The sequence below is a fragment of the Schistocerca piceifrons genome, chromosome 4 (assembly GCF_021461385.2).
Source record: "Schistocerca piceifrons isolate TAMUIC-IGC-003096 chromosome 4, iqSchPice1.1, whole genome shotgun sequence".
In the NCBI taxonomy this organism is placed as follows: Eukaryota; Metazoa; Arthropoda; class Insecta; order Orthoptera; family Acrididae; genus Schistocerca; species Schistocerca piceifrons.
Window position 1 is genome coordinate 464,381,168 of NC_060141.1, and position 12,106 is coordinate 464,393,273.

General features: G+C 47.5%; 1 protein-coding gene across 1 annotated transcript in view; it reads left to right on the forward strand.

The window, feature by feature from the left end:
* The window catches only part of LOC124794658 (putative uncharacterized protein DDB_G0287191), a 39,073-nt gene that overhangs the window by 8,574 nt on the left and 18,393 nt on the right, over nt 1-12,106 (forward strand). The window contains exon 2 of the mRNA XM_047258186.1: nt 10,984-11,051. Within this exon, the coding sequence (XP_047114142.1) occupies nt 10,984-11,051 (68 nt within the window). The remainder of the gene's footprint in view (nt 1-10,983; nt 11,052-12,106) is intronic.

The following is a 12,106-nucleotide window of genomic DNA, read 5'->3' on the forward strand; positions in this document are numbered from 1 at the left end:
CCGGACAGTACCCCCCTGAGCGGCCACCTGAAAGAATGCCAATAGCTCTGGCTCTAGAATCTTCCTGATGTAGAGGTTAACGTTTTATTGAGGATAGATTACTCACCGGATTTTGCATTCAAAAATTGCACTTTGATGTTGGTTATTCGTGTGTGTGTGTGTGTGTGTGTGTGTGTGTGTGTGTGTGTGTGTGTGCCACATATAAGGAGGTAGTTCCACACATAGTGTAGTAAAAGGAAAGGTAGTTCCACACATAGTGTAGTAAAAGGAGACCCTAAACCAACCGAAATACGAAGGCGTGGCAAGTTTACTTCAACAAACAACTATAACTCACTGGTTCGAACTCACTCGTTCGAACTCACTCTATTGGCGTACTTCGCGTCTGATGACTAAGAGACATACTGGCTCTTTCTTTTTTGTGCAAATATCGTTAGCCTGCTTCAAAGCGCATGAGCTAAACATAACAGTGATATTGTCCACCACATAATGGAAAACGCTAGTGGAACTTCCAGTACCGTTTTCGCTGCAGTCTCAATTATTTACTATCGGTATAATGTTCTACATATCCTTTGACCTCAGATTCACTTTGATACTGTATTATGAGCAGTTTTAAACAGAAACATAAGCTGTGTTGTGGATATGATTGGGGTTATGAAGGCACAATTATTATTAAGCAATGTTACCATTCGTTCACAATTATATTATTGAAAACAATTTCTAAAATACTATGTAAAAAACTTCCAAAACACATAATTTAAAATTATTACATTCATTACGGGAAAAACTTTGCTGGTTCACGTTTAGTAATAATATGCAAAACAACAGCACCAAAACTGTTCCACGAGAGAATTAGTAATAGCTGCAGTTCAAAGAACAGTGGAATTAAATAAAACTTCGAAGGTATGTTATAAAATCTCATAATCAAGAACTGAGTGCTAAAAGTCCTCAATTAGAGAATAAATAAACCAGTGAAATCCTGACCTAAGACACAAAAGATACGATCACAATTAAAATTTAAATAACACAGAATAAATGCAGGATGCAGAAATATAAGTAGATGAACAAGCAATCCTGGCGTGAGACAACATTCGTATCAGAACTGAAAACCTGCTTCCTTGCGTGCAAATGTGTCATTTAACTTAACAGAACAATATCAAATACGTTTCATAACAAGAAACTAATACAGCTTAAACCATTCAGAAAACTTAATGACCAGAACCTTATCAATTCAAGAAACAATGTTTTACTAACATCAACACCAATCTACTGCAAAGGCTTCCCATAACACAAGTTGCAGTGACGGTGATCAATGTGAGCAGGCTCATGGGGCTAATAATCATGTGTGTGCGACTGCCTGTGAGTAGGTAGTCTGCAACAGGCTACAAAGTCTCCAAAATACAACTCCTATCTAAGCGAAATCATGGCGTTACACCAAAGGAATACATAATTGGCACCAAGGAACTGTTAGCTGCACACTCCAAGGCATGAGAGCTGCCCATGCACTGCAGGCACAGTCGTCCTGGGAACCAAACACCTGCAGCCGAACCATTCTTCAAACGTTCGGCAGATATCTCTCCCTCTCTCTCTCTCTCTCTCTCTCTCTCTCTCTCTCACTCGAGCCATCAGCCGCCTATCACCACTCGGCTCCACCCGCTTCTTGTCCTGCTTGTTCCGCTGCTTCTCAACGGACGCAGATCAGACTTCTCGGAACAAAGACAACACTGAATGGCTCGTCCCATGTTGTCAGCCAGCAGCAGCCCAAGGCACTGGCTCCGTACTCCAGTTGTTCCATGTTCGCCGTAAGACTCCAGCAACAGACCACTCCGGTTATCAGACAGCAGCTGCCGATCGTATTTCCAGGCGCTCGCTTCAAGCTCCAACCAGTCAGCTGCCCGACACAAGACTCAGGGACCAACCCCTTGATAACCAGGACAGTACCGAATTGCTCGTAGGGTGCACTCAGCGCCTCCACCTCTCTGCTGTTAGCTCGTACCGAGTGAGGTGGCGCAGTGGTTAGCACACTGGACTCGCATTCGAGAGGACGGCGGTTCAATCCCGAGCCCGGCCATCCTGATTTAGGTTTTTCGTGATTTCCCTAAATCGCTCCAGGCAAATGCCGGGATGGTTCCTTTGAAAGGGCACGGCCGACTTCCTTCCCCGTCTTTCCCTAATCTGATGAGACAAATGACTTCGTAGTTTGGTCTCTTCCCCCAACCAACCCAAACCCAAACTCTGTCAGCCAGTAAATGCCCATCTTCCCAGGCTCTGGCTTCAAGCTCCAATCAGTCAGCTGCCAGACGTAAGAGTCAGGGACCAACCTCTTAGGAATCAAATCAACACCACATGATGCGCCGCTGGTGCATTTTACAACCGTCACGTCTTTGTCAGCCAACAGTCTCCTATCGTATCCCCTGGCGCTGGTTACCTGTTCCGGCTGGTTCATAGCCGCACACAAGACTCTTAAGCCATTCTGCGCTCGCCCTCTCGTCGACAACGGCGTCGCAATCGGCGGTTGTATTCACACTCTCCGCTCCCTGTGCCGCAGCGAGCAGAGCAGACACATCCAACCTTGCCGCAACCTGGCGATTGGGGCGGTATAGCTCAAGCCATGCTTTGTGGCTGTTAATTTTTACAAACCTTAATGGATACACAGGGGAAACGAATCATTTCATTTGCAATGCCTGTAGTGTCGGTAGCTGGACCGACACCGTGATGTTGATTGCTGAAAAGGAATGCTAAACTAACGCTGTGGCCGATAGTGCACGAACGGCAATAAGCAGACGGGCGTGAAGTCTGGAACATAAAAACTTATGAATGAATAAGAAGAAAAGTATGTAGATGCTTTTTACTTAACTTTTATTGATTCCTCGGAATACATCTCTCTTGAATACTCGTAAGCTATAGGCACTGATACAAATGGCTCCTTGCTAGTTCGTAGCCATTAACTTAGCTGATGGCTATTCTGTCTCTCGGCTAATGAGAGAGAAAGGCTTCGTACAACTGGGCGATAGCTAGGTTCGCGTACAACTGGGCGGTAGCTAGGTTCTCGTACAACTGGGGGCGAGTCCACTCTCGTATCACGAGACCTGCCTTGGTGGTGGCGCTAGGTCTGCGATCACAGTGGCGACACGCGGGTCCGACATGTACTACATGGACCGCGGCCGATTTAAACTACCACCTAGCAAGTGTGGTGTCTGGCGGTGACACCACATTCCTCCCCCGCAAATCGGCGAACGGTCGTGTAATAAGGCTTCCGCCCGCCGTGGGGAGGACCACATGTTGACGTATGCGATGAGGTGGGGAGCCTAACAACAGGCGAGGCTGTGCCACCCGCACCCGGCCATCCGGTCCGAGGGGAGCTAGGAAACGCCTGCAAAACTAGTCCAGGGTGCACGTCAACATGCGGTGTATGCGCCCGTAAAGAAACATGAGGGTACTGAAGGGTCGACGTCCATGGCGTCGGGGTAGCCGACGCGCGATGACGTCATGTGGTCCGGAGCGGGCGGGCGTTCCATGGCGGAGGACAGCTGGTCACGGGAAGCGATCGGCGGCGCGTGACCCTGGGAGGCGCTTGGCGGCTGCAACGAAGCGTCGAATGCGGTCGGCGGCGGCGGCGGCTGCTGCTGCTGCTGCTGCTGCGGCGGCGGCGGCGCGTCGCCATGGGGCAAAATGGAAGGCATCGTCGGTAACACCTGGGGATGAGGCGAGCCAGTAGATGGGTCCCCAGGGCGCTGACCGGACGGCACCGTCGCTGAAAGCAGACGGGGAGCGGCAGAACCCGAGCGACGACAGAGGCGCAGCTGATTGAGATGCCGACGCACCTCACCAGAGGCCCCCAAAACCAAATACATCGCGCGGCCGAGGCAGCGAAGAATGCGCCCTGCGAGCCAACGCCGTGAACCTCGATAGTTGCGATAAAATACAACGTCGCCTGGAGCAAAAGCAGGAGTCTGCCGCTGCGCAGGAACCTGATGCGGCGGATGCAGCAAAGACATCAAGGTGCGATGAGGACGACCGTGGAGCAACTCAGCCGGCGAGCGACCATCTCGGGGCTGAGAGCGATACGAAGACAAAAAGAGCAACAATGCGTCCTCCCGAGAATGCGACTCTTTCAATTTCAACATCTGTGACTTGAAAGTCCGGACCAAACGTTCAGCGGCACCGTTGGACTGAGGCGAAAACGGCGCGGATGTCAGATGTTGAATACCATTGGCCTGGCAGAAAGACTGAAATTCTGCGGACATGAATTGTGGGCCATTGTCGGAAACAATAGTCTGCGGAAGACCTTCAATGCAAAAGATAGCAGACAACGCTTGGATGGTGGCGGAGGACGTCGTGGAAGACATCCGGACAACAAAAGGAAAATTACTGAAGGCGTCGACCAGAACCAACCATCGAGCATTCCAGAATGGACCAGCAAAATCAATGTGCAAGCGTTGCCAAGGGGAAGTGGCTTTTGGCCACGCAAAGACTTTCCGCGGCGGTGCGGACTGTTGTTCGGCACACGCCGGGCACGAAGAACACATATTCGTAATCGCAGCATCGATTCCGAACCAAGTACAGTGCTGACGAGCAAGTTGTTTCGTTCGCACTATACCCCAATGTCCTTGATGAAGGAGCCGTAAAACAGAGGACTGTAACGAACGTGGGACCACGACTCTGGACTGATCATTATCAGAACGCAACAACAAAACACCACGTCGAACAAAAAGTCTCTCCTTGTGAGCAAAAAATCGGCGAACCAACGGATCCTCGATCCGAGACTTTGACAAAGGCCATTGCGTAGCAACAAAACGTAAAACAGTAGCAAGGACAGGGTCAGCAGCTGTGGCTGTAGCGACACGACGAAAATCAATCGGAAACGATTCGACCACTTCATCGGTTTCCGAATCAATGAACATGCAAGCAAGTTCGGAAGAATCGAATGCTTTATCCTCAGCAACAGGCAAACGGGACAACGCATCGGCGTTTCCGTGCTTAGCAGTGGACCGATACAAGATATCGTAGCGGTACTGCGAGAGGAAAATAGACCAGCGAATGAATTTCTGCGCTGTACGTGGAGGTACAGGCTTGGTCGGATGAAAAAGCGACGTCAAAGGTTTGTGGTCTGTGATGATGGTAAAGTGACGACCATACAAGAAATCATGGAACTTAGTAACACCAAACACGAGAGCCAAAGCTTCTTTCTCTATCTGTGAATAATTTCTTTGCGCAGACGAGAGCAATTTGGACGCAAAGGCAATAGGGCGATCATGTGAGCCAACTTTGTGCGCAAGCACAGCACCGATCCCGAAATCCGATGCATCTACCATCAACAAAAGGGGTTTCTGGGGATCGAACGGCGTAAGGCAAGTATGAGAAAGCAACGCCGATTTCAACTGGCGAAAGGCGCGTTCACATTCCGGCGTCCAGACGAACGGAACACCTTTACGGCGTAAGCGATGAAGCGGAGCTGAAATGGAAGAGGCATTGCGCACATATTTATGATAATAGTTAATTTTACCCAACACACTCTGTAGCTGTTTCAGATTTTGAGGGGAAGGCAAATCGTGTATGGCCCGGAGGTGCTCTGGACTTGGATGTATGCCTTGGGCATTAATGACATGTCCCAGGTATGGTAAGTCACGAGCAAAAAACACACATTTGTCCTTCCTCAAGCGAAGACCATTTTGCCGCAAGACCTGAAATAATGTTCGTAAATTCGCAAGATGATCTTCTTCTGTCTGTCCGGAGATCACTATATCGTCCAGATAGTTTGCGGCAGTAGGGACCGACGCACAAACAGTTTGTAAATATTGCTGAAACAAGGCAGGGGCGGATGCACACCCGAATGGCAGTCTTTTGAAGCGGTACAATCCAAGATGCGTGTTAACCACCAATACGCGCTGGGATTCGTCGTCCACCGGTATTTGCAAGTACGCATCGGCTAGGTCCAACTTTGAAAAATATTTTCCCGGGCACAGTTTAGCAAAAAGATCTTCCGGGCGGGGCAAAGGAAAAGTAGCAGTCACTAGCTGTGGATTCACTGTGGCCTTGAAGTCCACGCAAAGTCTCAATTTTCCGGAAGGTTTTGGCAAAATTACTAAGGGTGAGGCCCAGAGAGAAGCTTGCACACGTTCAATTACACCCTGTGATTCGAGATCGTTTAACGTTCTTGCAACCTCATCACGCAATGCGTGGGGAACATTGCGCGCCCTGAAAAATTTCGGTTGCGCGTTTACCTTCAGTTCTAAATGTGCTTCATAGTTTTTAGCGCAACCTAAGCCCGGTGCAAAAACGTCTGCAAATTCGTCACACAGCCGAGAAACACTGTCTGTAGGCACAGTCTGATTCACTGATAGGACCTGATTTACAATAGACATGTTAAACAACTTAAATAAATCTAGACCAAATAAGTTCACTGCAGAAGAAGAACGAAGAACGTAAAATGACACAAGTTTTGTTTGTCCCTTGAATGTTGCAAGAAGGCTGCACTGTCCTAACACAGGAATTTTCTGTCCGGAATATGTAGTTAGCTTAACATTTGCGGCACGCAACGGAGGTGCGCCCAGTTGTTTGTACGTGTCGTGATTGAGCAATGAAACTGCAGCTCCGGTATCGAGCTGGAATGGTATCACTTTGCCTTCAAAGTCTAAGTCCACAAAAAGTTTATTGTCGTGCTGACGACAAGAGCGACTGTTTTGTGCAATTGGAACAGACACTGGTACAGAATCACTTGCTAATTGACGTGATTTCCGGCGACGTCGACGCACAGTTTTTGTGGGACGATCACAGTCACTGTTAGAGAAAGTGTCACTGGACGAAGTGGAATTAACGACATGAATGTCCATAGGCGAAGGTCCACGAGCCTGAGTGTCCTTGGTTCGATTCCGGCGCGAAGCAAAGGGCCTGGAATGATTGTGATTGTCTGATCTGAGCTTTTTCTGGCAAACACTTTGAACATGTCCTTTCTTATTGCAGAAAAAGCAAATAGCTTGGCGTGACGGGCAATGTTCACGCGAATGTCTAGTAGCACACCGCGGGCATGATTTCACTGCATTTGCGGGCTGGCGCGGCACACCTGGCTTAGCACGCGGCGGTCGCTGTGTCGCCGTGCGCGAGGCCCGGGTACCGGGCCGCGCAGCGCGTCCAGCGGGCCGGTTAATGTTACACACGGCTGGCGAAGTTTCAAAAGATTCCTGAGCACAGTCCAGTGTGTCCTGTCTATCCAATATGTCTATCACTTGTTGAAGGGAGGGATTAACTAGTTTCAAAATTTGCTCCCGTATGCGAACATCAGAAACGTTCTGTGCAATTGCATCACGCACCATTGTATCTGAATAAGAAAGACCACAGTCACATTCAAAGGCACAGTCCCTAGTAAGTCCTTGCAATGTTGCTACCCACTCCCTATTAGTTTGACCGGCCGTACGTTTTGTACGAAAAAACGTATACCGTTTTGCAACCACATTAACTGTTTCTTTGAAATAGGCATCTAAGGCAGACAAAATTTCCTCGTATGACAAAGTTGCTACGTCGCGTCGGGGAAACAATTTCACTATCACACGGTATGTGGACACACCGACACAAGAAAGCAAAAACGGCTGCCGCTCATTACCTTGAATTCTGTAGGCAGCCATGTGAAAGGCGAACTGACGAGACCACTCTTGCCAGGTCTCATCGGCTGCCACGTATGGTCGAAAGGGAGGTGCAACAGCGTTCAGTGGCAGCGGTAGCGAAGAAGCGGCGGCGGCCGCATCGGTGTGCAGCGCACGTTGACCCTGGACGAGCTGTCCAAGGGCATCCAGTAACGCCTGCGTCTGCTGATTCTGCAAGCGATAAAATTCGGACAGTACATCTGGAGAATGTGGCGAAGCCATGACACAAATAAATGTAAGCAATCAGAAATAAATGTAAGCAATCAGAAAAAGGTCCTTTTCCCTCGTCGCCAATAATTGTAGTGTCGGTAGCTGGACCGACACCGTGATGTTGATTGCTGAAAAGGAATGCTAAACTAACGCTGTGGCCGATAGTGCACGAACGGCAATAAGCAGACGGGCGTGAAGTCTGGAACATAAAAACTTATGAATGAATAAGAAGAAAAGTATGTAGATGCCTTTTACTTAACTTTTATTGATTCCTCGGAATACATCTCTCTTGAATACTCGTAAGCTATAGGCACTGATACAAATGGCTCCTTGCTAGTTCGTAGCCATTAACTTAGCTGATGGCTATTCTGTCTCTCGGCTAATGAGAGAGAAAGGCTTCGTACAACTGGGCGATAGCTAGGTTCGCGTACAACTGGGCGGTAGCTAGGTTCTCGTACAACTGGGGGCGAGTCCACTCTCGTATCACGAGACCTGCCTTGGTGGTGGCGCTAGGTCTGCGATCACAGTGGCGACACGCGGGTCCGACATGTACTACATGGACCGCGGCCGATTTAAACTACCACCTAGCAAGTGTGGTGTCTGGCGGTGACACCACAATGCCTCTCAGAGGCAAGTTCCTGGGCTCGAGTGCCAGTTTGGATCTTAGTTGTAATCTGTCAGCAAGTTTCAAATGCCGCGTGGGGTAGCCATACGATGTGAGGGGTCTTGTCACGATTTGCGGGGCTCCCCCAATCGGAGGTTCGAGTCCTCCCTCGGCCATGTGTGTGTGTGTGTGTGTGTGTGTGTGTGTGTGTGTGTGTGTGTGTGTGTGTGTGTGTTGGCCATAGCGTAAGTTAATTTATTTAGTGAATACGCCTAGAGACCTGTGACTTTAGCAGTTTGGCCCCATAGCCCTTACTACAAATTTTCTATGTCCAAGTTTCAAAACAACGATCACTCAACTGTAAAGTGATACATTCTTGGAACAATCCCCTAGGCTGTGGATAAGCCATTTCTCCATAATATCTTTTCGTAGAGAAGTGCTATTCCAGCAACGTCTGCAGTACAGATTGTGTGAAGTCTCGAAAGTGGGAGAGAGATACTGACGTGTAGATGTGAGGGAGGATCGTCAGTCGCGCCTGGATATAATAGTCAATAGCAACATTGTTCGCGAAAGACCAAGATGCTGCTGGTTAGAATCGCAGTCCACCAAACAGTTTTATTGTTCCAGTAGGATTACAAACTCTGCTACAGAACGATTCCTTCAAAAAACATTTCAATTGGAGAGCTAGGAATGTGGGATTATTCATACCATTCAAAAACACTTTAAGCAACTACTCGTGGTGAATAAACCCTATCCAGTTAGCTACAGCCCTAACCCCCACATCCTCTAAGATAGAGGATCCACCACCCCACTCGGCTACCCCATTATTTTTTGTCTGGCTACGTAGAGTATTGACATTTCCGCTCTTCCGACCAATGTTTTGTGTAGGTTTTCTTTAGTTGTTTGCAAACACCAAAATCGGATACACCCTTCTAAATACTCCTAATTCGGAAATCTCTTGCCATAATCACGTTTCGCTGGGTTCTAACAGGGAAAACAATCAACGTCTTTATCGGAATAACACATCAATCAGTCCACCTAACCAATTATGGGTAGGAATGAAAGTGTAAAGGGACAAAACAGAAATGAATGAGAACATAATGGTCTCTCATTTGTATCATACACGAACGTTACAAGAAAGTGAACACTTCTGTTACAGCACTGTGTCGTATGACATGTTTTATTTGCATTAACGTAGAATTCAGTTCTTCAGCAACTTTGCAGGAACTGAGATTCGACGGAATACATAAAGAGCAAACACATATTCCGAAAGGGAGATATCCACATTACTTATCACTTCCTGTGCAGTCTGCCGCGAAGTGGTCTGACTGAAAACGTTCTTATGCCTATAAGATTGCGAATTACTGTGATTCGTCAACTAGGCCACTAATCTGTCAGGTGAATTTTTATTTTCTAGCTATTGTGAGTGAGTTAGGCATACTTAACATTAATTAGAACAGGGAGGAAATATACCGTTATAAATCTCCTCTACATAGGCCGCGCAATGATAACTGTTACTTTTTAGTGAGGACATTGAAAACGACACGACCGATTTCCCTTTCCATACTTCCTCAATACGAGCTTGTGCTCCGCCTTTAGTAGCCTCGCCTTTGAGGCGACGGTAAACCAATCTCCCTTCTTTCGCTGTTACAGCAGATCTCTCAGGTTTCGACAAGGACTGTGCAGTTTTATTCCTCAATACTTCTTCAGTTGACCTAGTATTCTATCTACAGTACCATGACCTTAATGTCAACTATTCTGTTCCATCACTTGTCGAGAAGTCGATTGATTGCTCTAGGCGTAACGTGATGATCTACTGGCATCTGCTCACACAGCTCAGCTCTGAGACTGCTACTGAACATGGATTTCCATACGTGAATGTTGTTCGCAAATGTCACCGAAGGAAACGACCCTTTATCCAAGTACATGCACCAAGTGACGCTTAATGAAAACGTGAATTATAGGCATTATATGCACTGGCTTAAGCAATTACGCCATGATTACGTGTTTGAATTCAATTATTTCATTATCATCTTTTCATCTGTCGTTTTGGAATACAACTAGAGACGAGATCTGGGAAACAGACCACTACTTCGGTATTCCGTATCCATGCTTCACGTAGCCCTCAGAAGCCTTTACGTCGTTACGAGGGGTTCATAGTGTTTGCATGTATAGCTCTGGACGCTCTAGGTCCAGACTGGCAGTACTGTTCGGTAAGACAGGCCATTTTTTATTGGCTTTCGAGCCATTCAGACGCCTCAATAGCAGTGACGGTACAGAAATAATGACAACACACACCCAGTCCGCGAGCGAAGAAAATCTCCGAGCCGGCTGGGAATCGAACCCGGGTCCATTCGCTTTGCAACCCGTCACGCTGACAACGCAGCTACCAAGACGAACGAATCCTTCCTCTACCACCCTTCAGGCGGCAGTCGCGAAGACGGTGTTGGACCCCACACCTCCCTGCACCCCTCTCCACCACGACTAAAGAAAGTACGACGCCGTACCTGACTTAATCGTCTGTTGTTACAGATGCTGACTCTGCTGCTGGGTCTGACCGCGCTTGCTGCCGTGTGGGCTGAGCCGTCGGGACCCCTACAGTAAGTGACGTCTCTAAACAGAGCACTACAAGACAATAAGCATCTCTGAATAACAAATGCCCAAAATGAGTGTCCTGCTAGTCAAGTTAATCATGGTCACTCAGAGATAGCTAGGGTAGGGGGATAATACCAAGAAGACAGTACGCGCACAGGGAGTCCGTGTGTAAGAATTTTTATTAGGACTGTGATGTTCCCGTGGAACTCGTAGGAGGAATTACGTCCTTCAGACCTTTTTTCTTCGAATGCGTTCCGTTAAGAGTCGGAATAGATATGAATTTTCTCCTTTCCAGTTATGTGAGGTCTGCCAGTGAATTGAATACTATTTTCCATCCCTAATCTGTAGAAAGTGAAGAAGAATTACATGATCTGCTGAATGGAATGGACTGTCTAATGAGTACGGAATATGAATTGAGAGTAAGTAGAAGAAAGACGAAAGTAATGGGAAGTAGCAGAAATGAGAAGAGCGAGAAACTTAGCATCAGGATTGATGGCCACGAAGTAGATGAAGTTAAGGAATTCTGTTACGTAGGTAGCAAAATAACCAATGACGGACGGAGCAAGGACGACACCAAAAGCAGGCTAGCACTGGCTAAAAGGGCATTCCTGGACAAGAGAAGTCTACTAGTATCAAACATAGGCCTTAATTTGAGGAAGAAATTTCTGAGAATGTACGTCTGGAGTACAGGATTCTGTGGTAGTGAAACATGGACTGTGGGAAAACCGGAGCGGAAGAGAATCGAAGCATTTGAGAATTGGTGCTACGGACAAATATTGAAAATTGGCCGGACTGATAAGATAAGGAATGAGGAGGTTCTGTGCAGAATCGGAGAGAAAAGGGACCAATAGAAAACACTGACAAGGGGAAGGAATATGATGATGGGACAACTGTTAAGGCATCGGGAACTGACTTCCGTGGTACTAGAGGGAGCTGTAGAGAGCAAAAACTGTGAAGGAAGACAGAGTTTGGAATACATCCAGCAGATAAATGAGAATGTAGGTTGCAAGTGGTACTTTGAGATGAAGAGGTAGGCACAGGAGAGAAATTCATGGCAGGC